The 26,676-nt window shown below is 39.4% G+C and overlaps 1 protein-coding gene across 5 annotated transcripts in view; it reads right to left on the reverse strand.

The window, feature by feature from the left end:
- ap3b1a (adaptor related protein complex 3 subunit beta 1a) overlaps positions 1-26,324 on the reverse strand; it is a 96,857-nt gene extending 70,533 nt beyond the window's left edge. Inside the window, exons 1-6 of one of the 5 annotated variants that reach the window (XM_079834310.1) lie at positions 25,971-26,324; positions 10,527-10,602; positions 10,331-10,405; positions 8,255-8,350; positions 7,495-7,655; positions 7,344-7,410 (exon numbers count right to left, since the gene is read on the reverse strand). In XM_079834310.1, coding sequence (XP_079690436.1) covers positions 7,344-7,410; positions 7,495-7,655; positions 8,255-8,350; positions 10,331-10,405; positions 10,527-10,602; positions 25,971-26,119 — 624 coding nt within the window. In that variant the 5' untranslated portion in view covers positions 26,120-26,324. Of the gene's footprint in view, positions 1-7,343; positions 7,411-7,494; positions 7,656-8,254; positions 8,351-10,330; positions 10,406-10,526; positions 10,603-14,243; positions 15,241-25,970 lie in introns of those variants that run through there. The other 4 variants (XM_079834308.1, XM_079834312.1, XM_079834311.1 and 1 more) reach the window with 4 other exon arrangements.
- Between the last annotated feature and the right edge of the window lie 352 nt (positions 26,325-26,676).

The raw sequence follows: 26,676 nt of genomic DNA on the forward strand, positions 1-26,676 counted from the left end.
CAAGATATCCATGTCTTTCTGTCTTCAGTCGAAAAGAAATGAAGATTTTTGATGAAAAGATTTCAGGATATTTCTCCATATAATGGAAGTCAATAGACCCCAAACGGTTCAAGGTCCAAATGAGAGGTTCAGTACAGCTTCAAAAGGGCTTTAAACCACATCAAACGGTACCAGACGATCAATAAGGGTCTTATCTAGCGAAACGATCTGTCTTTTTTTTTTTTTTTTAGATAAAGTTTAAGTTTTATAAGCACAAATGCTCGCCTTGCTCTGTTCAGTGATGCTTGCTCGTGACGTCACGTAAAACGCAATTACTTTGAAAAGGTCACGCTAGACGCAGGTGGAAAGACGTTTGAATATGTGGATACGGTCCTCCTTCTGTCATTTGTAAACACTGACTCGGTACTTCCGCCTGCGTCTAGCGCGACCTTTTCAACGTAATTGCGTTTTACTTGACGTCACGAGCGCCTTCACTGAACAGAGCAAGGCGAGCATTTGTGCTTATAAAACTTAAACTTTATTTATAAAAAAAAAATGACAGATCGTTTCGCTAGATAAGACCCTTATTGATCGTCTGGTACCGTTTGATGTGGTTTAAAGCCCTTTTGAAGCTGTACTGAACCTCTTATTTGGACCTTGAACCGTTTGGGGTCTATTGACTTCCATTATATGGAGAAATATCCTGAAATCTTTTCATCAAAAATCTTCATTTCTTTTCGACTGAAGACAGAAAGACATGGATATCTTGGATGACAAGGGGGTGAGTAAATTATAAGCAAAAGTTTATTTGAAAGTGAACTAATCCTTTAAGCTTTGTATTTAAACTGGGTCATTTATGTAGTGGAAATGTGAAATTATTTTTGAATTTGGTGCCTTCTAGACTGAGAAAAGACAGAAAATGTATTTTTGTCTCATGTGGATGAAAGACAACAACTCCCAGAATGCACTTGCTTCACTGCCCTCGAGGCCACTCCGTACACCGTCATTTTGATCTTCATAGTAATACAATCATTTCGTTCAGTTAGAGAACAAACACTACAATTAAAAACTGAACGTGTCTTTTCAATAAAGTGTGAGTGAGCCGAACGAAAGTCACGGCACAGACGCAGCAGAGTCAGATTTCATTCGAGCTGAGTAGAGCTGAGGTAACGTTAAGCACCAGTCTGGCACGTTTTCAGATCGCATATGGACGCTAAACGATCACAGGAATTCATTGAAAAGTTGAAACACTCACTTTGCTCCGTTATTATGAATGTCCGTGCGGCCGTCTGTGTCTTACATTCTGTGCGTGAGATCTCTCCCCTGTGGGCGGGTTGATAACACGCGGAACTGCTCCATCTAGTGGCTGTAGTCTTTAGCCTCTGGCCAAAAAATCCTCCAATGACGATAAAAATGACGATATTTGCGTCATCGGAGGATTTTTTCCAGAAATAAAATGCATAATTCTCTCGTCTTAGGGGGATATGAGGGGGGAAAGTACCATAATTTGAATATACTACCGGGTTTCTACTGATACAAAGCCTAATGCTAAATCATTGAAGTTACCCTTTAATGTTATGATGCGAAGAGAATACCTTTTGTGCGAAAAAAAAAAAAAAAAAAAAACTTTATTCGACAACATCATTCTCCTACACTATAACAGCACACCGTTTCCAGGTTCTACGGAAGAATGCCGGCTCATTATTGGCCAGTTCCTGCGTCAGCATTACATGCATACGTTGTGGTGCTCACGTGAACAGCGTCAGCCAATAGTGAGTCAGCGTTCTGACATAGTAAGGACAGTGCAACGCTTCAAAGTTCTATGTCAACAGCGTAGGAGACTGACACAGACGTGAAAGTTTTTGTTTGTTTTCTGTGCACAAAAAGTTAAGGTTGAACCACTGGAGTCACATGGACTATTTCAACAATGCCTTTACTACCTTTCTGGACCTTGAAAGTTGTAATGATGTTGCTGCCAACTCCCATGAACGAAGGTCTTACGGGTTTGGAACGGCATAAGGGTGAGTAATTAATGACAGAATTTACATTTTTGGGTGAACTAACCCTATTTAAAAAAAGCTTATTTTTCAGGCAGCCAATGCGCATGTGCAGTCATAAGCGCGAGTCTCGGGTTTCTACCAGCAGCTGCAGTGACACAACTTTACCAATCAGCGATTGGCTCTTTTACTTAGAAGGCAGGACATACTTTGCCATATTGCGCATTGCAGATTCTCCCATTCATAAGTAATAAGAGTGAATGATCTTTCTATATCTATAGTCTTTTGCATCATAACTGGACCTTGGAGTAGAGGAAGAAGAAGGGTGCCTGGTCCGATGAGTCCCGTTTTCTTTTACATCACATGGACAGCCATGTACATGTGCTCCATTTACCTGGGGAAGTGATGGCACCAGGATGCACTGTGGGACGACAACAAGTCGGTGGAGGGAGTGTGATGCTCCGGGCAATGTTTTGCTGGGAAACCCTGGGTCTGGCCATTCATGTGGACGTAAATTGCAGACCAGGTACAGCCCTTCATGGCAATGGTGTTCCCTGGTGGAAGTGGCCTCTTTCAGCAGGATAATGACCCTGCCACGCCGCACACTTTGTTCAGGAAAGGTTTGAGGAACATGATGAAGAGTTCAAAATGTCGCTCTGGCCGCCAAATTCTCCAGCTCTCAATCCAACTGAGCATCTGTATGGGTCAAGCCAGACCAGCTTATTTCTATGGTCAGAACTTGTTTTGGTGGCTTAAAACTGACACTCCTTCTACTGGTTCTACTGAGGTAACAGTTGTTTTTCGTCTCTCTTTCTATTTACTCAATTTACTGTTAATCTTTAGCTATCTTCTCCCCATCTTTCTGTTCCCATATTAACCCAAAAGATCTCCAAGGTAAACTCCATCCACCATCAACAAAGCTCTTACTTACACACACCTCATCAACAAACCTCCGCTATCTCTGCGGCTTGACAAGACCTTAATGGAAAAATCACACTAAGCAAATGGTTCCTCTAATAACAATAAATTTCCTGTAAAATTATGAAGGGTACAGGACGTTTCCCTGGATCCATTTTGTCATGAATTCTAATTAAGGCCGGGGGTACTGACGGGAGAGGAAACAGGGAATGCTGGGTCATCAGCGAGCGAGGAGAGATAGAGAGAGACGCTGGAACGCCGCCGCTGTGATTGATGCTGTGCTTGCCGGTCAGACCGAAGACACACATACGCGCTCACATTTCTTGAGCAGGAACACAAATCCCAGTGAGCTTCCTGTACACACTTATGCACCATCGTACACTGGAAGCTCAAAGAGATGTCTATTACTGTGTGTCACAATAAACATTTACCGGTGTATATTCGGGAAGCTCTACAGGTGAAATATAGCTCTGCACTAAAAGCCTATAAAGCTAAAAAACATGACAACGTGAGCTGAAACCCCACATCATGAGCAAACATAATTCAGATCAAAAGTCGGCAGCAACGAGCGAGTCCAGCAGACATGCTTTATGATAATGCATCGCGGAGACTTTATCCAAGGCCCTGGTGGGGATATTTTGAGTTCAGAAAGTGTTTATTTTACTGCGAGTGGTGTTTCAGATGGAGAGAAGAATAGGGATATGGAGGTGAGAAAGGAAGGAATGTGGTGTTGTTGCACCATCTGGTGGTTAAGAGCTGTAAATGAAAGTTAATGCAAATCAATGGATTGAACTTGATTAGTTTAATAGGTCACACTTTAGATTAGAGTCCAATTCTCACTATTAACCAACTATTAAAGGGTTAGTTCACTTTACAATATGAAATTATCCTATGATTTACTCACCCTCAAGCCATCCTAGGTGTATATGACTTTCTGATGAACACAATCAGAGTTGTATTAATAAATATAGAAAGTGTAACGCATCTCGCAGATCAAAACGCTTACGTAGCTACGTCCAACGTCCCGCCAGTTCGTTTTTACTGTAAGTTGAATATGGAAGGCGGTCTGGCGGAAGTTAGATATTTTACTTGATAAAGTTTTAAATATGGATATCTTTCTTACAAAAACCCATCGATTCGCTTCCTTTATTAACCCCCCGGATCTGTGTGGAGTACATTTATGATGGACGGATGGAAGCGTCAGGATATTTATTAATATAACTCAGATTGTGTTCATCAGAAAGAAGAAAGTCATATACACCTAGGATGGCTTGAGGGTGAGTAAATCATGGGGTAATTTTCATTTTAAAGTGAACTAATCCTAAACTACAAATTTTGCCTCATTAAACTCCTAATTACTGCTTTTATTAATAGTTAGTAAGGTAGTTGTTAAGTTTAGGTATTGGGTAGGAATTGGCTAGGATTAGGAAGGTAGAATAAGGTCATGCATAAGGCATTAACGGCCCGATATACTCACGGCAAAGTTCTTTTTCATTCTTCGTTTAGGGTTAGAACAAAGTTTGAAATACGTGAACAACGAACGGTATACTGCTATCGAGCATCCAACGCCACCCACACTTCTGAGAGTGATGGTTAGATGAATACCAAAGTGCTTTCCTCTCTCAATAACAAAATAAACACACAACAAAACTGAGAAAACAGCAGCATTTTTAAATAAAGCATTAAAAGGGCATCTTAACATAGCAACTTGCTTTACAGCGCTCCATTAAAGTCACAAATCACTTCATATAATAGATTGCTTTAAATTAAGCAGATTTACCATATTAAAAATGAAAAACAGTGTCAGTGTCTCGTTTCATCAGAAGTACAACTTCATTTTCTACTATAAAGCAGCTCTCCAGTGGGTTCATGTTTACGGACGTCTGACCATAACCGGCTGAACTGGCAAAATGAACCAGTAAAGATTTCCATGTGAAAGCTGGCGGAGCCTCCGCACACACCAACGTATTACGTAAACGCCACGGACCAATGGTAGTACAAAGGTGTCTACCAGCCGGAACAAACTTTTCCGTAAAGTTCGCTTTGGCAAGCTGTTTCGAACTCCCAAAACGAACTTCATTTCGACCTGATTTTGTTCAATCATTTCGTTCTTCGATTTTTCGCTTGGAGTATATCAGGGCCTTAATATGTGCTTTATAAATACTAATAAACAGTCAATATCCTAGTTATATGCATGCTAATAAGCAACTAGTTTGTGAGTGGACCCTAAATTAAAGTGTTCCCTTTTAATTCAATTCAGCTCATTTGTATAACACCAGTTACAATACACATTGTGCCGCTTCACTCATGTATACATGTAGGGATGAAACGATTACCGGTTTCACGATAAACCACGATAAAATGTAGTGACGGTTAGTAATATCGTATAAAATTTAATTATCATTAAAACCGCGTGTGATTATCACGATTTTAAAACTTGCGGTAAATCTTGTCCAGTCAGCGTCAGTCTGGCTGCAGCGCTGTTTTCTGAATGAGAAGAAATGGCAGAAGGCAGTGACAGCGCCGGGAGATTTTTCAGATATCTAAAAGGACCAAATCTGAGGCGTTGTCATATTTTGGCTTTTACAATAGTCCTGAGGGAAACTTAATCGAAGATGATCACCCTGTCTGCAGAACATGCCAGAATAAAGTCGCTGTAATGGGGGAAACACTTCAAAACTACGAACGCAAGGCAAGTGGACTTTGACCTGAATACCAAAACTACGTCTGGGAAATAATAACGTGAAGCGAACGAACAAGTTTAGACAAGACTAGGGTGACATTTAAGGGATAATAATCAGGATTTGCCATTAACAACCGCCGTTTGCGGGTGTAAGTTAACGTTATTTCGGCTGCACATTAGCCACTCTGCTGTTGAACTTATTATAGTCTTCTCAAAATCCATCTGTTATAATCGTGTTGCGCATTATAACCACTCACACGTGTTTATATTGAGTTTATGAATGCAATGTCTCATAATCAGAGGCGTTCAGATTAGCCGGAATTTTGTTCAGAGCGCGCGCCGCTCTCACTCGCTGAAATCTACACTAAAAGCAGAGATGTGTGTGATGTACACAAGAGATTCATTCATCATACAGAGGTTGACTGTTTTTGTTCTATTTCAGCAGCGAAAATAGTTTCAAACAAACACAGCAGAACCACAGCGCGTCTGATGTGACTGGCATAAAGTTGGTGAATTTAGGGACCGTCTCTAAAGTTACACACAACATTGGTAACGTTATACACGTTTGAAACTTTAATAGCATTTGAAGAGAATGAAAGTCATAAAACTGACTGTAAAGTGATCATCTAGGTGTCAGGTATGATGCAGACATTTTGATATTTAATAAAATAAACTGTCAAATCATATGGAAATATGGATATGCATTATTTCTCTAGGATACTGTTTGGGCTTTTACACAAAACATGCTAGATTTAAATGCATCATTGTTGAACACTGATGAGAATATTGCTTGAGAATATAATTACAGAGATAATATTAGAGATTATATTTACGATAAATTATTGTTATTTATGCGTTGATATTGACGACGGCCATTATAAGGAAGAAAATCCCACAGAATCTTGCTTAAAAAAGTGCATAGAGCTGCTTTAGTTTGTTTGTTGATTTTCAAATATAAAACTTGAACAAAACCCTGATAATATTGATAACCGTGATAATTTGGGTCACTATAATCGTGATGTTAAATTTCCATACCGTTTCATCCCTATATGTCACAATTAGGAATGTTGAAATTAATCGGTTCTACGATGCATCGCGATGAGGACGTGGACAATTCTGCATCGAATCGTTGTCATAATAAACGTAATTGAATTGAATCATGAGACCAGTGACGATTCACACCCCTAGTCACAATAGGGAACGAAAGACTATCGCAACTTCCATTTCATGCTAACTTTAATGAGAATGGATAGACTTCAGTTAAAACAGATCTGCTTCATTATTCAATACAATTATAACATACACTGCGATTAATTATTTATCACTGTGAGAATTAAAGGCACAATATGTAAGATTTTAGCAATTCTCTCTGACCGCGTCTTTGATCATTCACACGGCGTGATTGTCACGATTTCGCAAAACCTGTCAGCGAGTCTAAATCGGGCCTAAAATCAGGCAGTGTGAACTCGGCATTAGTCATTATTTAATTAGTGAGTAATTAATAAAACATTTTTAAAAGTAATGTTTACCCTAGTGCAACATATGCTCACGAAGAAAAAACAGGAAAACCCATTCATAAAATAAACATGCATTTTGTTTCCAATTTTAAAAGCAAAACAGACCATTAAATTCTATTAAATCTCAATTATGTGTAGGACAATTAATAACTATTATTAACTAGCAAGATGATCATTTAAAGATAGTAACAGCTCTAGAATAGAGAAACTGGTCGTGTTCGTGTGCGTGTGTGTGTGGAGATATTTTACCGTGCTTTTGTCTTTCAGGAGTTTCTCAATCACTTCGATCAGATGCTCCTTCTGATCAGGGTCCAGACTGGAAGAGAAAAGCAGTGACGTCTGTAAAACACCATCATTCATTTACATTCAGTGAGTGCGTCTGTATGAAAGCATAGATTACCTGTAGAGTTTCTGAATGGCGTGAGCGGCGGTTTTCCGGACGTAAGGTGAAAGGTCGGTGGCTGCTTCTTTGATGGCCAGCATCATGATGGGAACGATGATGGGAACTCTGATACTGGACAGGACCCTGAGTGCACCTGCTCTGATCAGCTGATTAGGATCCTACACACACACACACACACACAAAAATGATGAAAACATGTTAAATAAGTGCAGATCTAAAACAAAGGCAAAACTGTCATTCTATGCAAAAAGGGGCGGAGCATAATGGGAGGAGACTAGGGCTGCACGATATGGGGAAAAAATCTAAAATTGGCCAAAATGTTGTTATTATTATATATCAATATGGCTATAAAATAATAATAATTATTATCATAATTTTTTTATCATAAAAAAATCTTGCTGTCAAATCATGATTAATTGCGACTAACATAAGTTTTTGTTTACATAATATACACACACAGACATCCATATACAATTTATATACACACTCGTATATATAAACAAAAACTTATGTTAGACGCGATTAATCATGATTGATCGATTTGACCGCACTACAAAAATATAAAAAAAATTACTAAACTATATTACTTTTGTAATATTTCACTAAAATAAAATGATAGAGTATTTAGAAAAATAATGTACTTTTATTTTACATAACTGTAAAATTACTATACTAATATTTATGGCTGTTTTACTTCATATTCAAATGTTAAACCACTGAAATGTTCAACCAATGAGAAGAAAGGGGCGGGGCTTACCTTGAGGGCCCGCTGGAAGGTGCTGATTGACAGGAGGGCGAGATCCTGCTGTTCCTCTGCATACCGGACAAGGTACACATACACCAGCTTCTTCAGCTAAAACACATGCACAAAATATTAAAAACAATCCAGTTATTCTGGGTTAATTTTCTTTTGTTTTAAAGTTTCCTATAAAACACTTGAGGAAAGAAACACAAAACTTTAAGAAGCAGATAAACAAGCATCATCCTATCCCAAACTCATTTTTCATCTTAACTCGGAGTCTATCATGAAACGGTCTGATCTGCTCGTGCTCAAAGGTGAAGGGTCAAAGGTCGGCCCTCCGTATAATTGCGTCCAGCTCTCGAGGTGACGAGAGGTCATTAGCGATCAGGGAGTCACGGCGACGCATTCCATCATCATCACCACGGCGATTACCAGCCAAATGGAAAAACATCACTCACTTCATAAAGAGAGACATTACCCATCTGCCCCTCTGGTTAATCACATTTACATACAGCGACCTGCTGATCAGGGATTGGAGCATCCGTGCGCATGTTAATTAGACAGCGGCTAAATGAACTGATGGCATTTATGAAACAGAATTATATGAGGAACAGAGGGTTTGCTTTTTCATGCAAGATTGTTGCTGCTGGGTCGTTTAAAATAGGGACACAAGGAACACAAAGTAAAAAAAAAGTGCTATATACCGATTTGTCTGCCAAATCTTTAATAAATCCTAAGAAGGCTGTGGATTAAACCAGAGGATTTTAAGCTGAAGATGCATAGAGGTGCCAGGGGATCCACCGGAGAAAAACATTAATTAAAATAAGTAATAAAGTACATTAAAAATAATAAAATAGATAGTAATAAAGCGAAATAAAAGTAGAATTACAATAAAATAATAAATTAAGTAAATTAAGTTATGAAAGTAAAAGCAAAAAAAAATTGTCATTTCATTCAACTTTATTATATTTAACAGATATTGTATAAAAGACCTCAACCTAACAGCAAGTAATATATAGCAATATTTTAATTATATTTTACACACATTTATATCATTATTATCTTTCACACCATAAATGGGCCTTCCGTTAAAATAAAATATTGCCAGCTTCATGTTTTTTTGAAGAGGGGCCCATGCAAGGATATCCTCAAATTTGGGAGTTATGCCATCAAAAAGTTTGAAACATTACAGTATAATTGAACAATTTCTTTGGAGAAAAGGGCAGAATGATGATTTTAATGCCATAACTTAATTAACCCCCGAAAAAAAATTATATCAATAATGAACATTTTACTGAAATGTATCTAATTCAATCCTATAGGATATTCTGTTAAGCTTGTCTCAGTTAGCAACAGTAACTAAAGAGGGGTGGAGCTTATTGAAGGGTCAGTTGTCTGAGTTTGTGTGTGTGTGTGTGTGTGTGTGTGTGTGTGTGTGTGTGTGTGTGTGTGTGTGTGTGTGTGTGTGTGTGTGTGTGTGTGTGTGTGTGTGTGTGTGTGTGTGTGTGTGTGTGTGTGTGTGTGTGTGTGTGACCCTGCAGTGAGTGGATCAATGGTTTCAGCTAACACCTGTGGTCTCGTCTCATAAGTGTGTGTGTGTGTGTGTGTGTGTGTGTGTGTGTGTGTGTGTGTGTGTGGATCAATGCCAGATTCCCCGTGTCTCTGAGCTCCAGAGGGTGGCAGCATTTGGCACACAGCTGCCCAGCGCGGAGCTTCAGACATGGGGGAGACAGAGAGAACGTGACTGGGCCCCTAGGCCACCAATTACACACCGGGCCCTCAAAACACCAGCCGTCCTCTTCAGCCTGGACGTTTTTCCCAACCACCTCTCATGTCTTTCCATCATCCTGTCCATACATTATTCTTTCCATCTAAACATTCATTCTTCATCAACAAGGGCTTCCCTGTCAGATGCCTGATCAAAAATAACACCCTGTCCACAGGGGTCCTCACAACTCTCGAACGATTTTCACTCTCAAATCAAACCAGAGCAAAAAACACAAGGAAAACTGATTAAACACATTTTTGCACGCTGTGTAAGGGTGTGTGTGTAGTTTTGAGCATGTCAGCGTGTTTTACAGCTTTTCTTACCTCAATGTTTTTACTTGCGACGTTCTTCACCACTGCTGGAAAAAGTTCGGATGCATTCTTTCCCTTGGCAATCAACTAATAGAAAGAGACGAAAATGAAGAATGAAGCATCACACTGCTGTTTTTTATGACTTTTATGAATGTACAATTTTTAATACGATCTTAATACGAGACCTCTGTCTCTCAGTATGACATACCCCGACTATCCTCTTCATAGCATCCAGCTTCAGAGACTCTTTGTTGCTTTCCAGCATCTCCTTCAGATCTTCATTCCTGCAGAGAAACAGATGATTCACTGTTACAGTAGCTCAATTTTAAACACAGAGGAAGAATCAATTCAGTTCAACTGAATGTCAATGAATGAATTTATTCAATATATAAATATATATATTCAGTATACACACATACATAAACTATATATAGTACAGGTCAAAAGTTTTGGAAACATTACTCATTTTTTATGTTTTTAATGCTCATCAAGCCGGCATTTTTTTGATCAAAACATACATAAAAACAGTAATATTGTGAAATATTATTACAATTTTAAATAATGGTTTTCTATTTTAAATGTACTTTAAAATATAATTTAATTTCTGTGATGCAACGCTGAATTTTCATCAGCCATTACCCCAGTCTTCAGTGTCCTTCAGAAATCATTCTATTATGCTGATTTGATACTCAGTTATTATCAATGTTGGTATCAATCAGTTTTAATGTTATTCAATATCAATATACACCGATATACACTTCCTAATATTGGGTTGGTCCCCCTTTTTGCTGCTAAAACAGCCCTGACCCGTCGAGGCATGGATTCCACTAGACCCTTGAAAGTGCCGTGGTATCTGGCACCAAGATGTTAGCAGCAGATCCTTTAAGGACAATTCTTAGGTAGGTGGTACATGTCAAAGTAACATCCACATGGATGGCAGGACACAAGGTTTTCCAGCAGAACATAGCCAAAGCATCACATTGTCTCTGCCGGATTGCCTTCTTCCCATAGTGCATCCTGGAGTCATGTGTTCCCCAGGTAAACGGACAAACACGCACCTGGCCATCCACATGATGTAAAAGAAAATGTGATTCATCAGACCAGGCCACATTCTTCCATTGCTCTGTGGTCCAGTTCTGATGCTCACGTGCCCACTGTTGGTGTTTTCGGCGGTGGACAGGGGTCAGCATGGGCACCCTGACTGGTCTGCAGCTATGCAGCCCCATACGCAATAAACTGCAATGCACTGTTTATTCTGAAACCTTTTTGTCAGAACCAGAATTAACTTCTTGAGCAATTTGAGCTACAGTAGCTCGTCTGTTTGATCGGACCACACGGACCTTCACTCCCCACGTGCATCAATGAGCCTTGGCCGCCCATGACCCAGTCACCGGTTCACCACTGTTCCTTCTTTTGACCACTTTTGATACTGACCACTGCAGACCGAGAACACCCCACAAGAGCTGCAGTTTTGGAGATTTTTTTTTTTTAAATGTCAAACTATGAACTGAAATTTGAAAATTATGATATTGTACAACAATACATTTAATTAAATCATTAAAACAAAGTAATAAAATAAAAATGTAAAATGAACAAATAAACCATTTAAAAATAAAAACACTGATTTACCTGCATTAGAGCTGCAACTAACAAATTTTTTTTTTCTGTCGACTAATCTAACGATTAATTGTTCCCCGATTGGTCGACTAATCTAACATTTTTTTTTCCCCATTTTTTTTTTTTTTCCTCTCTCGATTAGCCGATTATTCTAACCATTTTTTTCCCAGATTAATCTGATGATTCTTTTTTACTGATTCTTGTATTTCAGAGAGGGTAGTGAATTTGTATATTATTTTAACATGAAATCAATGAATGATGACAATATTAATTGTATTTCAGGAAGGGTAGTGTACTTAAGCCATTTTATAATGAAATATATGAACACAAGAAGCATTTTAAACATGTATAACTAATGATACTATTCATCATAAAATGTTTACAGAGTTGGCCTAATTAGGAAATGTTGTTTACTATAATAGTTGAGTATGATTTACTTATTGATTTGTGTCAATAGTAAACGAAAATGCACTTGTATTTATCTGCAGAAGGCTCACATGCAGGAGCTTTCAGCATAGCTTCAGCATGTTAATGTATAACTAGTCGTCTATTTTGAAGATATACATGTGCATAAACAATGACTAAAGCTGCCAGAAGTTTTTGCCTAGTAGTTTTTCAAAGGCACATTTAAATGATTAAAACTAGAGGCATATCTTAACTTTAATGTTACTTTAATCATGTAAACTACCTATATACATGTTATATACGCATGTGTGTTTGGGACAAAGGGGAACCCGGTCGCATTTGCAGCAGATATGCTGCCCATAATAAATCAAAGCTCGAGACGTACTCGGGTCGGAGAAGAACACCGGAAAATGTGACCTAATGGACAATATCCGTCTGTATATACCATAGACAGTAAAAGAAATGGACACAGCGACCCCATAGGCTTCGACGGGGAAAATTGAAGTCAGGTAGAAGCAGTCACTTCCTGATGGCTGAGCGTACTGCGCAGCCTCAGACTGAGCTTGACGACGTAGATGTGACGTGAGCAACCTGTCTGACAGTGGCAAGTCTTCTAGTAGTTGTGCAACGTAAAATCTGAATCACCGAATCTTGTAGAGACAGAGAGAGTGAGCAGGAGCAACTTTTGATGAATGAAGCAGGATTTGCAACATCTCTATCGGCGTTTATGCCTCCACGTCCCCCCGATTGCCTCATAGACAGTAAAAGATTGCCTGCGAGCTTCTCCTCGGGTCTATACGGTACAGCGCGACGGAGTCACGTGGTTATGACGCAATCGTAAGCCTACTTTTTACAAAAACGGCTTCTACGGGGCAATAGTGTAAGATACAAGGTAATGGAGCATTTTATACATTGTCGTGTTTGTTTAGAAATAAACAATGGACAAATGGAGTCTTTAAACGCCTCAGATGTAAAGATATTCGCTGTCAAAGTGACGGCAAAATGAATGGGATCAATGGGATGCTAACAGCAGGTGATGGCTTGGTTAGCAATGGCTGCCCCTATGGGTATGCTTTCCGGGGGCTGGATTACCCCCTTGGTATTTACAATACACATGCCACGGTTCAGCTGCGCGAGACGAACACAGGCAGTGTGAAAGCCCAATGGGCGCGCGCGGCTCTCGCTTTCCACGCGCACAGCTTCTGCTCTGCCACCGCGTGCAGTGTGAAACCGGTGTTACGGAGCCTACAAAGCACAGTTTTATTCGGCTTCTGTTTAAAGTACTCCCACACTTTTGAATGTCGCGGTCTGGCTTTATATGATAAATTATCATTTTCACTATGCCCGGGAGCAGAAGCTGCCATTATTCTAGATCTGTTCTATTCTATAACGTAAATAATGTGACGCATTTCACGCATGTCGACGTATTTTTGTAGTTGACGTCGTAGCCCTAACCTGCATGTCATGACATTAACCGACATCAGAGAACCACGAACATACAAATGTTTTGTTAAATTAAATGTTTTCGTCATTCCTCTGTCTGCACAGCTCTGTCCTTTACATAAACACCATGAGAGGCACGTTCTTCAGACAATTTAAAGACATTTGCTATCATGTCACAGAGATGACTATTACTCAAGCAAAAGAACTGGATTATGAAGAGGTATATACTGTCCGTGTTTGAATAAATGAACAAATAAGACGACAAGCTGATAAACTGACTTTGAAAATAAAGGAGCAAAGGAAAGAAAGCACTGAAAACCACTAGATCCGTGACAATTTTTTCCACCTCAGAAACAAATTCCTTGTTTCAAAGTGATTTAATCTAGCTGGGAATGAATATCATGACTTTTATTCCCAGAAAACATAGGTTTTCTTGGCATTACTGGAGTATTTCTCATACCCTCTGCTCGGTTTCTCCCCATTGCCACTGCTGTGGTTGTTGGTCAGAGCCTGTTCCTCCGGGCTGAATTCTGATTTCAGTGCGAGTTGAAGGTTCTCGGCAGAGACGAAAGCAGTCCGCAGCGCTCCAGCGGCCTCCAAGCGCAAGCTGCCCAATCCTCCGTTCATTTTACACAAGTACAGAATTACAAAAACCCCAAACCACTGTAGTAGAGAATGTCAAGATGATCCCAAAAAACCTGGATGCGCTGGAAGAGCCATTCATCTGTCCATCACAAGAGGTTCCTCAGGCCTCGCTCATCTTCGTAAATCCATTTAGAGACCATCCAAACAGGATTACAAGATCAAGCATTTCTCCAAATGAACCCAGAAGACCAGGTCTCAGAAGCAAAAGTCGAAGTTTGACAGGGGTTTAAAGCCAACGTCTACTGGTTCCTTTCTCTCCACCGATGCGGTCAAGAAGACCAGAGAGGGACAAGATAGCACTATCCTCCAGTCTGACTCAATCATCTGGTTAATGGCCACGTGCAGCAGTCGCACAACCATCCAGTGTGACCATCACACATTAATTAAATCCATGAGCGCTGAGAGACCAGCGAGGGTACAATGGTTCACTCTTATCATAGACTGAAGCCTGAATTCCTTCCAAATTCCATCCCAGTTCTCCTGATATATGGCGAGTTTTCCAAAGATGCGTCTTGCTTTTGGTTCTCTGTTAGAGTATGATAAAGCCTCAGGTCTCAATTAGGTTGAGAGATGCTCAATCTCGGCAGATCCAAAACTTGCAAGTTGCGTCTTTTTGAGTGCCAGATGTGACCGGTCACCAAACTAGGAAAAGGATCAAATGGAATAAAGTCCAGTGAGGTCAAACCAACAAGGCTTGAGAGTGTCCCTGATGTCTGAAACTGGCAGGAATGCTCAACCAAAGACGCTCAACTTCAGAAAATACAGAGCTGCGTCCCTTTGAGTGCCAGCTGTGAATTGCCAAACTGAGAACTGGGTAAAATGGAAAGGAAGTCCAGGGAGGTCAAAACAGAAAGGCTGGAGAGCCGACTCCAGTTGTGGTATTTCTTCAGAGGAAGGTTAGAGGCTCTTATCTTCAACCCGAGACTTTCATCACCTCCGCAGAACCGCGTTCTTTGCTGGTGTTTGTCCTTCAAGGCAGGTCTGCTTTTCCTGATTACGTGAAACTTCCTCTGCTAACCAATGCAACAAAATATAACATGTCTGAAACAAAAGTCAAACCCAAATAGTGAACTGGAGGCAGGAACAGGAAGAATATTTTACGCACATGGCCTGGCAAATGTGTTTTAGGCTGTGAAGACCATATTCAACTGGTTGAAAACACTGGATTGAATCTGTCGGATTAAAAAGGAATCACTTTAACATGAGCAGTAATTTAGTAAAAAAAAAAAAGTCTTTATTTCCCTTCATGTTGCAAACCTGTATGATTTTTACACTGGTGATAGTGAACGCAGGCTTTTAAGCTGCAAATTTAAGTCACATTTACTCATAATCCTTCCCTACAGTGAGTTGTTCACTCAAGAACTTCTGCTAATGACTCAGTGAATCAGTTGACAGAGTTGAACCAGAGAACAGAAGCATTGAACAGATCATTATTTATTTTGAGCTAAATGAAAGGGTTAAGAGCTTGTTCACAAAATGGATTTAATGATCTGTTAATGAACTGATCTGATTTGTTCACAAATTAGAGTTCAACTCACTAACTTACTGAACAGGTTTTGGAATGAAAGCGGTCCGTATGATATTTTAAGTCATCTGAAGTCATATGATAGTTTTGCTAGAGGAAATTAACTAAATTTAAGTCGTTATTTGCTGAAAAAATTCCCTCCAGTGAGCTAGTGCCTCGAGAAGCGCTGCTATTGACTCAGTGAATCAATGAGTTTAACCAGAGAACAGAAGCATTGAACAGATCATCATTTATTTTGAGCTAAATGAAAGGGTTAAGAGCTTGTTCACAAAATGGAGTTAATGAACTGATCTGATTTGTTCAAAAATTAGAGTTCAACTCACTGACTCACTGAACAGGTTTTGGAATGAAAGTGGTCCGTATGATATTTTAAGTCATATGATAGCTTTGCTAGAGGAACAGAACAAAATTTAAGTCGTTTTTCGCTGAAATAATTCCCTCCAGTGAGCTAGTGCCTCGAGAAACGCTGCAAATGACTCAGTGAATCAATGAGTTGAACCAGAAAATTAAAGCAGTGAACAAATCATTATTTATTTTGAGCAAGTTCACAAAATGGGTTTAATGATTTGTTAATGAACTGATCTAATTTGAATTAGAGTTAAACTCACTGACTCACTGAACAGGTTTTGGTTTTTCGCTGCATCATACGCTCGTGAACACGCGGTTGACAGTTAGTGGAAGTTAGAGATTACTAGGGCTGGTCCGAATGCCATTTTTTGAGCTTCGAAGCTTCAGTAGTAATCAACATTGAATATTCGAAGCTTCGGAGGGAAGGGCTGAACATATTCTTCTCTCTAAGAAAGGCAGGAATCTCGAGAAGCGGCGCGCCTCACACAGGCAGGGCTTATATGCTCCGAGAACGGACACTGCACTAGTGATACAAAACACACAGGTCTGTTACATCCCAGTTTTGATATATTATAGTAGTAAAAATAATTTTGTTCAGTTAGAGAACAGATTAACTACAATTAAAAACTGAATGTACCGCGTGAGCCGAACGAGAGTCGCAGCACAAACTGCAGCAGGAGTCAGATCTCATTCATCACGAGAGTGAGGAGCTGAATGACAAGATGATCGCGGAAGATTTGGTTTCAAAGAGAAATGTAAAAGCGCCTATTTACGGGAGTTTGACATTGTACTGTTTTGTTGTTGTGTTTTTCGTTAAGAATAATAGGCTAATGAACCCACAATTCAAGCAAGGTTTTGAGGGGGATGAGTGTGCGAAAAAAAACAAACAAAAAACGAATATTCGAATCCCAAATTTGAAAATCGAATACCAACCCATCAAACGAATAATGGATATACCGGAGCCGTATGGATTATTTGGTAGATATTAGTATTAAAGTAGATAGATGCACTTTTATGGACATTGGCCCTCATTTATCAAAAGTGCGTACACCAAATTTCCAGCGTACACCTGGCGTACACCCAAAACCACGGTGACTTTGAGATTTATCAATATGGACATTGGCGTACGGCACGCTCAAATCCTACGCCAGCTCAGGAGGTGGTGTACGCACGTTTTAAGTTAGTGCGAAAATGCGCAGAAAAACAATTCCTAACACCACAAAACGCACTGACAAAGATATGCTATATTATGACCCACTGTAAAAAACAACAAAAAAACAACAACAACAAATAAAGCCCTATTCGCACGGGATAAGTAGGCTATTATCTGGGGACCTCGTGTGATTTAGAAATTACTCCCCCACATCTGAATTTTTCTTGGCGCATTCGCACGGGATAAGCTGTGATTTTACTCGAATTTACTGACTTATCTCCCGGATATGATGTTGCTTGAAAATGTTTTTTTCGTTATATAGCTGTATGAAATTATAAACAGTCGTATCGATATCATTTTGATTGTTTTATAGTAATACAAATAATTTCGTTCAGTTAGAGAACAGACGCAATTAAAAACGTAAATGAGCAATATAATAACAATATACGACGGAAGATTCAGTTTCAAAGCTAAATGTAAAAGTGCCCATTAAAGCGAGTTGTCGTTGTACTGTTCTGTTTTTGTATTTTTCATTAAGAATAATATTAAACACACCATTCAAGCAATTTACTCCCAAATTGTGCTCATTCTAAAGTGAAAGTAGTAGCCTATAATCCGCGCGGCCGCACGGGAATTCATAACGGTGCATATATGCAGCCAGCGCCATTCTTCGTGAAAGATAAAGATAGAAATGCTCACAGGACACAAAAACCTTGCAAAAATTATATACGATCCGCCTAATCGCGGCCAAATAGATGCAGATTCGCACGGGACTAATATTATCACCTCGGTGTTCGGCGAAATATGGTAGGTATTTGCGGGGGAATTTTTACTTTACATATTACAGACATGGCCGATTCGCAAGGGATTAAGATCACAGACATTCTCTGCAATTATTACAAATCACCAGAGCTCCCCACATATACTAATCCCGTGCGAATAAGTAATTATAAACTTCAGTGTTTATTTTTGTGCAACATGGACTTCAATGTTTAATTTGTGTGACTTTACCAAAGCATTTGATTTGTAGGCATATGTATTCCTCCAGTTGCGAGCCTGTGCGCTTTACCTGACGGTTCAAGGTTAGGCCCGGCAGCTGCGCACGGACTGGGACTGAAAATAATTCAGACTGACAAAATAATAAAAATGACATTCTTCTTCTTTTAAATAATAATAAAATAAATAATAATAATAATAATAATAATAATAATAATGACATTCTTCGTCTAAATAGCAATAAGCGTCATTAATAATACAAATCATAATAATAATAAGAAGAAGAATCTTACAAATTGTCATGCAATTATATTAATGTGAATGAATGGTACTCCACATCACATCATCATCACTATTGTACACCCAAATACATGTGATGTGATACGAAATTAAAAGCATATTATTTCAAAACACGTGCTGTAAAATAATGAATTGTGATAGGTAATTTCTCATCCAAACAGCTATTTAAACTGGATTTCCACCGTACACCTTTTTGTGGGCGCCTTTAATCCCACTCTTTAAACTCCCAAATAAAACAATTTAGTTTTTTTTCCACTTCCCTGGTGATGGTCTCGATCTCCACGTCAGAGAAGTTTCGCTTCTTTGCCGTCTTCCGAGTGTCCATGGCGTAAAATGAGGGCGTGGGGGAGGCAGAGACTTGAATATATAGGGGCGTGTTATTCTAATGACGATCATTTTCAGCCGCGGCATTTATCAAGGGCAGGTTTTGCGTACGCCTGGATTTCAGAGGTGCGCACAGCTTCATAAATCAGGCGGTGAGAGGAGTGTAAGCATAATCTTACGCCAACATATACGCCCGTTTCTACGCAAGATTGATAAATGAGGGCCATTGTATGGACATTGACTGCTATTATAAAGCTTGGAAGAGCCAGGACATTTTTTAATTAGGAATGCTCCGATCGATTGGCATCGGCCGATAATCATATTTTATGACTCGATCAGTACTCACTAAACTTGGCCGATCTCACGAACCGATCGCAATTCGATGACGTCAGCGTGTGAGGACGTACATGACGCATGGGGTAGTACCAAATATTCAAAAAATATCCGAAGTGGAGAAGGGTTCCATCATGTGAACAGCAGTTGAACATGGGTTAGGGCTGGGCGATATATCGCATGACATTGTTAGGCGCATCTCGTCAGTCAAGCCGGTTCCTTGATTAGTAGTAAATCGCCATCACCTGCTTTCAGATAGAGCGGCATTTACTACACAGAGCCGTAGTTCACTGACAAGCTGAGTCATATCGCATTAATTATCACGGACGTATCACCTGCGATAATTAATGCGATATGGCTGAACGCCATTCGGAAGGGAGGGGCGATGGCCTCCGTCACCCCCGGCCGTTCGAAAGGGAGTCGGGTTCGGAGACGGGCGCCGCAAACCTGGAGAAGCTGGCGAGAGCCCCGGGGAAGAGTTCTCTTTTCGTTGTGAAGGGCAGGGCGCCCTGGAATGGGTTCGCCCCGAGAGAGGTTTACCGCACCCTGGAAAGCGCCGTGATTCCGGCGGCGTCCGGTGAGCTCTCGTCGGCCCATGACGCATTGGGATTTAAAGGGTTAGTTCACTCAAAAATGAAAATAATGTCATTTATTACTCACCCTCATGCTGTTCCACACCTGTAAGACCTCCGTTCATCTTTGGAAGACAAATGAAGATATTTTTGTTGAAATCCGAAGGCTCAGTGAGGCCTCCATAGGGAGCAAAGCAATTTCGATACACTCGATACACTCCGAAGCTTCATGAAGCACTGCTTTGAAATCGGTTATCACTATACAAGCCGTTATTTAGTTTATTTTGGAGCACCAAAAATATTCTCGTTGCTTTATAATATTGATATTGAACCACTGTACTCACATGGACTGATTTAAATATGTTTTTAGTACATTAATGGATCTTGAGAGTGTAAATTGCTTTGCTCCCTATGGAGGCCTCACTGAGCCATTGGATTTCAACAAAAATATCTTCATTTGTGTTCCAAAGATGAAAAAGGTCTTACGGGTGTGGAACGGCATGAGGGTGAGTAATAAATGACATAATTTTTTTGCATTTTTTGGTGAACTAACCCTTTAAATGATTTGCCGCCGCAGTTATGTCATCACCAGTGTGGAATTACTATGACGTTTCGAGAAACAATTAAAAATTCACTATTTGCCTTGTATGTTCCAAAGAAATCTCACATGTTGTATTAGACAATGTTTAAGTTACATCAGACTTCTCCATTTTAGGAGATTAAATGTTAATTTTGTCCTCAACATTTTACTATTGGACAATGTTTAAATAAACCTTGTGGGCTGCATCAGACTGCTCCCTTTTATTTAAGTTTCCTGATATGCATAGTCTTATGCAGAAACATATTAAAGGCATATTATAATGTATAACGAATATCTTTTGTGATTATTTAGAACCCAGTTAAAACAATAGATACTTTACATAATTACCATAAAAATGTAACAAAAATATAATCAAGGCAACATCTATAGCATTTTTTTTAATGGTGATCAGAGAGCTTAAAAATCAGTGAAGCATTGGAATAGGGATCGTATCGGCCGATCACCATGACAAGAAATCGGTACATCTGCTGTAAAAATCCTAATCGGAGCATCCCTGTTTTTAACAGAACTCAGATTGTATTCGTCTGAAAGAAGAATGTCATATACACCTGGGATGACTTGAGGGTGAGTAAATCATGGGCTAATTTTCATTTTTGGGTGAACTATCCCTGTAAGTGTGTTGTTGTCCCTGCGCCTCATTCTCAAGGCTTCTCTCTCTGTCCTCATGACTTCAGTCTCCTGCTTGCAGTCATGTGAGAGAGCCAATTGAGTTAGGCCTTAATAACATTAAGAATCCTTCCGTTATTACACTCAACATACCAATAACACACACACACACAAACCATCCAACCATCAGCTATAGCATAAAACCATGCTCTTGAATCCAGGAAGCAGAGAAGAGCTAATAGTAGAAAGCAAACAACACCACACATGCAAACAATGACCCACTTAACAACAGAAAGAAATCCATACAATGTAGTAAGAGTGAATAAAGAAAGACTAACCAGCAGTGAAGTCTATTTGCGGCATAATAAATTACACGATTTTCACATGTCCCATTATATTAAACAATTAACAGGCTCATTAATGCAGGAAATAGTATCAGACTTCCTGTCTAAGGAGGGAAATTTGTCATTCAGCACCGTAATTGCTGGAACAGACTCCTTAAAACGAAATGGAGTTAAGATCCCATGGGAAGAAGACATGAGGGTTTGACGTCAGCCCTTTCTATGGCCTTCACAAAGAGGCTGGAGAAGACAAACACAGAGATAGTCTGGACAAATAGTAAAAACAATACAGTACGTAAATCAATCCAGCGAGACCTTATGAAACACCTCAGTAGAAACAATAATGTTATTTAGTGACCCATGCCTAGTTTCACTACTGGCTTGATGTGATGCTCTCACCAGAGGATCAATAGTGCTCTAATATTACAGGCACACTGCCCCCTGCTGGAGGAGGGCTGCAACAACCAACCGCATGAGTCGAAAGGCAAAACACAAGACTCATTGGTTATGTTGACCCACCAGATAACTATGATTTTTTTAGGGATGCCGATTAAAGACGATAAATCATAGATTATTTCCTTCAGCTGAGACACTTCAGATGCGCACTGTTCGCCATGATGGTTTTGGATTGCTTGGAATATGATTGGAAAATCACTTCAAAAAAGGAAAATACAGCAAGTCATTTAGGCTACATAAAATTATAATGCGAACATTATAATTGTGTGCTTGGGACATGGCTTTTAATGGCGAGACCTTTTTTGTAATCAGGCTCTCAAAAATTATAGAAAAAATGTGGATATTTGGATTTAGATTTATCGGCCAATATATTGGTTATAGGCTTTCAAGAATGATCGGTTATCGGCCAAAATGTTCATATTGGTGCATACCTAATTTTTTAAGCAATAGACTTATTTTTTACATTTGTTAGTCTTACTGATGCAAGAAAAATACACAAGGTATGTTCCACAAAACCTCATGTATTATGTCAGCCTTCAACAATGAAAGATACATCAAACAAAAGCAATCATTTAAAGGGATAGTTTGCCCAAAACTAAAAATTCTCTCATCATTTACTCACCCTAATGTTGTTTTAACCGGTATGACTTTCTTTTGAGGAACATAAAAGAAGATATTTTGAAGAATGAGAATTTTTTATTTTTGAGTGAACTAGTTCCGGCGGAAGAGTGACCTCTGACCCCACTCATGACCTATTGACGAACGTGGAAGCTCAGAGGATAGATCTAAGTTGTCATTCATGTCAGAATGTACGATAGTTAAGGTGCATTAAAAACTCGTCCGGAGTTTTCTATCATCAATCAATGACGCGTTTGGTGACAGTGAGCTGCATTACACACGGGATTGAAATGGAGGCTACAAAGAAATCTCTAGTGCTCATTTTGGTCATTGTTTGTATTGAAAAACGGTTGTCGTAGAAGTCACACTGCAGTACTGTGCGCCAAATCTTCTGACACTGCCATAATTTTGTCTGAGGTCAAATTTGATCGCAATTAATTGTGAACATGTTGGTGAACATGTCAAACTAACGATCAAAGAATCAGAATTTTTAAAGAGAAATGTGGGAGGGGCTTGAGTTTGTTGCCCAGCCCTATTTGTTTGTACCGCGAGAGGCGTCTACACTCTCACCTAAGCTTACACTACGCCTTCATCTAGTGTCATCCGTTGGGTCAAAGGTCGCCGGAACTCGACTTGCGTACGGCCGTTTCCAGAAGCTATTGATTATAGTTTATAAAGTTATAAGTAGGGGATAATGTACATCCAGCCGGTTGTTATCGCAGAATAAACCCAGACAGAGTGATCAGGACCCCAATGCGATGTTTTTAGTATATGTTATTACCATATATGTTATTGCTGAAGATTTGTTTTTACCATACATGTTGAAATTAATGCTGAAAGGGATAGTTCACCCAAAAATGAAAATTAGACCATTACTTACTCACCCCCAAAGTCATCCTAGGTGTAAATGACATTCTTCTTTCAGACGAATAAAATCGGAGTTATATTAAAAAAGTCCTGGCTCTTCCAAGCTTTATAATAGCAGTGGTTGTTGCCCTGTTTTTGAAGTTCATAAAAAAATGCAGCTGTACATCAAATAACGTGCTCCACACTGCTCTGGAGGGTTAATAAAGGCCTTCTGAAGCGAATCGAGGAGTTTGTGTAAGAAAAATATCCATATTTAAAACTTTATAAAGTAAAGTTCCGGCCGTGAAACCCTTGAAGTCTTCCATTGTAAGTGTTTTTCAGTCACAAGATCAACGACAATTGACCTATCGGTAAGCCCCTCCCCTCGAACGCAGATGAACCAATAGCAGTTGAGTATCAGTTTCAGTTGCGCTGGGACCGGAACTCGGACATCTTTAGGTGTCAGCGCCATAGAGAAACATTGGAAAATCCGAAGCTGTCATCGGTTTGATGGTGTTTATGCTACAAAAATGCTAAAATGTCGTGCCTGAGGTACTGTAACACTGATTCCAGGGATCCCGAGAGGATTTTCTGTTTGTCATTCTCTCGTTAAGTTACTATTAAAGTCCCTGCTGACATACAACCCGTAATAACTAACTGTTCTCACGTCATGTAACACTGTAGGTCAAAAACACGAAGGTCTACATTTCAGTGCCTCTCCATATTAAACTGGTTGTATTTAAATTAATTTAATTTTAGATATGTTTAAGGACTCCTATTTTGATGGGTATTGTAGTCTCCGGGTAGTGAAAGGGAGAGCTCGCACTCTGTTTATCGGAGTTGTTTTGCAGATACAAAGTTTATTACCAGTTATTAACTGCACCCTCAAAAAGGCATTACCTCTGTGTATATGTTTGTTTACTGTTAGTTGTATGAGTGTTTTTGTGTAATTTGCTGTGTATGTTAATGGTAATGCAACGGAGAGAGATCGTTTATGAATGAGACGTTAATGCGCACTTCTTATGCTTTGTTTGTTCAGCTCTTACGATGATTTGTTTGGAGTGAAAAAGGACATAATAAACCATCAGTAAACTTGATAAACCATCAGTAAAGTTTGGCCATCATTCGGACGGGATATACGCTACATTCTGTGTCCAAAAACATCTTGGGATAAGATTTTCACACTGACAGCTGTACATTGTAAGATATAGCAACTCCGTTTGTTTGTCCGAGTTAGCAACAGTAACTAAGGGGGGCGGGGCTTACCAATAGGTCAATTGAAGACATCGACAGCCGAGTGACACGTTAAGCATTTAAGTAGTACCGGTTAAGATAACTCGTAGTACCCGGATGAGCGGTGTGTAATTCACTTTGGCGGTTGTTATCTGGGAATAACATACTGCTGGAATGCGCGATTGACCAATCAGAATCAAGTCTTCCATAGAGCCGTGTAATAAATATGGATATTTTGGTAACACTTTACAACAAGGTTTCATTAGTTAACAACATTAGTTAGCATGAGCTAATAATGAACTGTACTTATAAAGCATTTGTTTTTCTTTGTTAATTTCAACATTTACTAATACTTTATTAAAATCTTGTTAACATTAGTTAATGCACTGTGAACTAACATGAACAAACAATGAACAGCTGTGTTTTTATTAACTAGCTTTAACAAAGATTAACTAATACAGTAACAAATGTACTGCTCATGGTTAGTTCCTGTTAGTTAATACATTAACTAATGTTAACTATTGAAACCTTATTGTAAAGTGTTGCCAATATTTTTCTTGCAAAAACGCATCACTTCACTCACAGAAGGCCTTTATTAACACCCTGGTGTCATATGGGTTACTTTTATAACGGATGGATGCGCTTTTTGGGGCTTCAAAATCTAAGGTACCATTCACTCCCATTATAAAGCTTGGAAGAGCCAGGATATTTTTTAACATAACTCAGATTGTGTTTGGCTGAAAGAAGAATGTCATATACACCAAGGATGGCTTGAGGGTGAGTAAATCATGGGATAAATGTCATTGTTGGGTGAACTATCCCTTTAAATTCTCAAGGAATAAAATTGTATACATTTTCAGGTGTAAAATTGTGTGTGACTGCACAATAGCCTACTTACCTGGCAAATGACAGATCTGTCAAACTTACACTGGCCTGTCAATGATAACTCCGAGACTGGCAGGCCATGCAAATGTTACAGAGGCAGTTGATCTTACCAATCAAGTATAAGAATAATCTTTCTAACCAAACATATCAATCCACAATGCATCACCTGACAGCCAAACATGCGCTATACCATAAAACACATCAAACCTTCTTCATATGCTGCCTATACTAATAATAATACGTATCTGTGGAAACTGAAAGCCACAGTAAATAAAGATGACTCCTCAATAAAACAACGTAACTACGTTTACTAGTCATTTAAGCTGCATACAACATCAGTGTGATGCATTGATTCGTGCACATCTGCATGTGAGTGTGTGTGTTCCTGGTCACAGCGGCTCTTACTTCTTGCAGTCGGCGCTGAAGAGGCTGAAGGCGGCCCCGCCGCTGCTGATGCTCCCGGGGATGTTGCTGTTCTCCTGCGCCGCGTCCACGCCGGACTCCACCGAGCCCTGGTCATTATACGACACACTGTTGGCGGACATCCCGAGCATTTACCCCGATTTACACTGGTCACTACAGCAGCACACTCGTATTTGTCCTCCGGTAAAGGCAGCTGCGTTTAAACAATGCTTCGCTGCTATATTTCCACTGAATGAAACGAAAGAAAAAAACTTTTTTACTCCTGACGTACAACTTTTCCTCTCTTCCACGCAGAGTCGGAAGTGAGCTGGAGTCACATGACCGTCACATGACGGCAGCGTGACGAAGACCAAACACACACACGTCCCTCTTCTCTCCATGTTCACAAAATTACAAATTTCTCACTTTAAAAATAATGTTAAGCGTTATCCTCCAAAGACCAAGGAAAACAAAGTCTTTAGAATTTTTTTTCATGTCATTAGCTACATTTAGAGCATAAGAAACGAATAGGCTATATGTTTTAATTTTTTTCCGATAAATTCTATATTTCATTCATTATGCTATGTCCACTGGGACTCAATTGTTTAAAAAATAAAATGATATGAAATTACATGACATGTATAGGTAAAAACAATGGGATTTTTTTTCACCAATCAATTTTAAGGTTTCAGGATTTTTTTTTAACCAA

This window comes from Gobio gobio (assembly GCF_949357685.1).
Source record: "Gobio gobio genome assembly, chromosome: 14".
In the NCBI taxonomy this organism is placed as follows: domain Eukaryota; kingdom Metazoa; phylum Chordata; class Actinopteri; order Cypriniformes; family Gobionidae; genus Gobio; species Gobio gobio.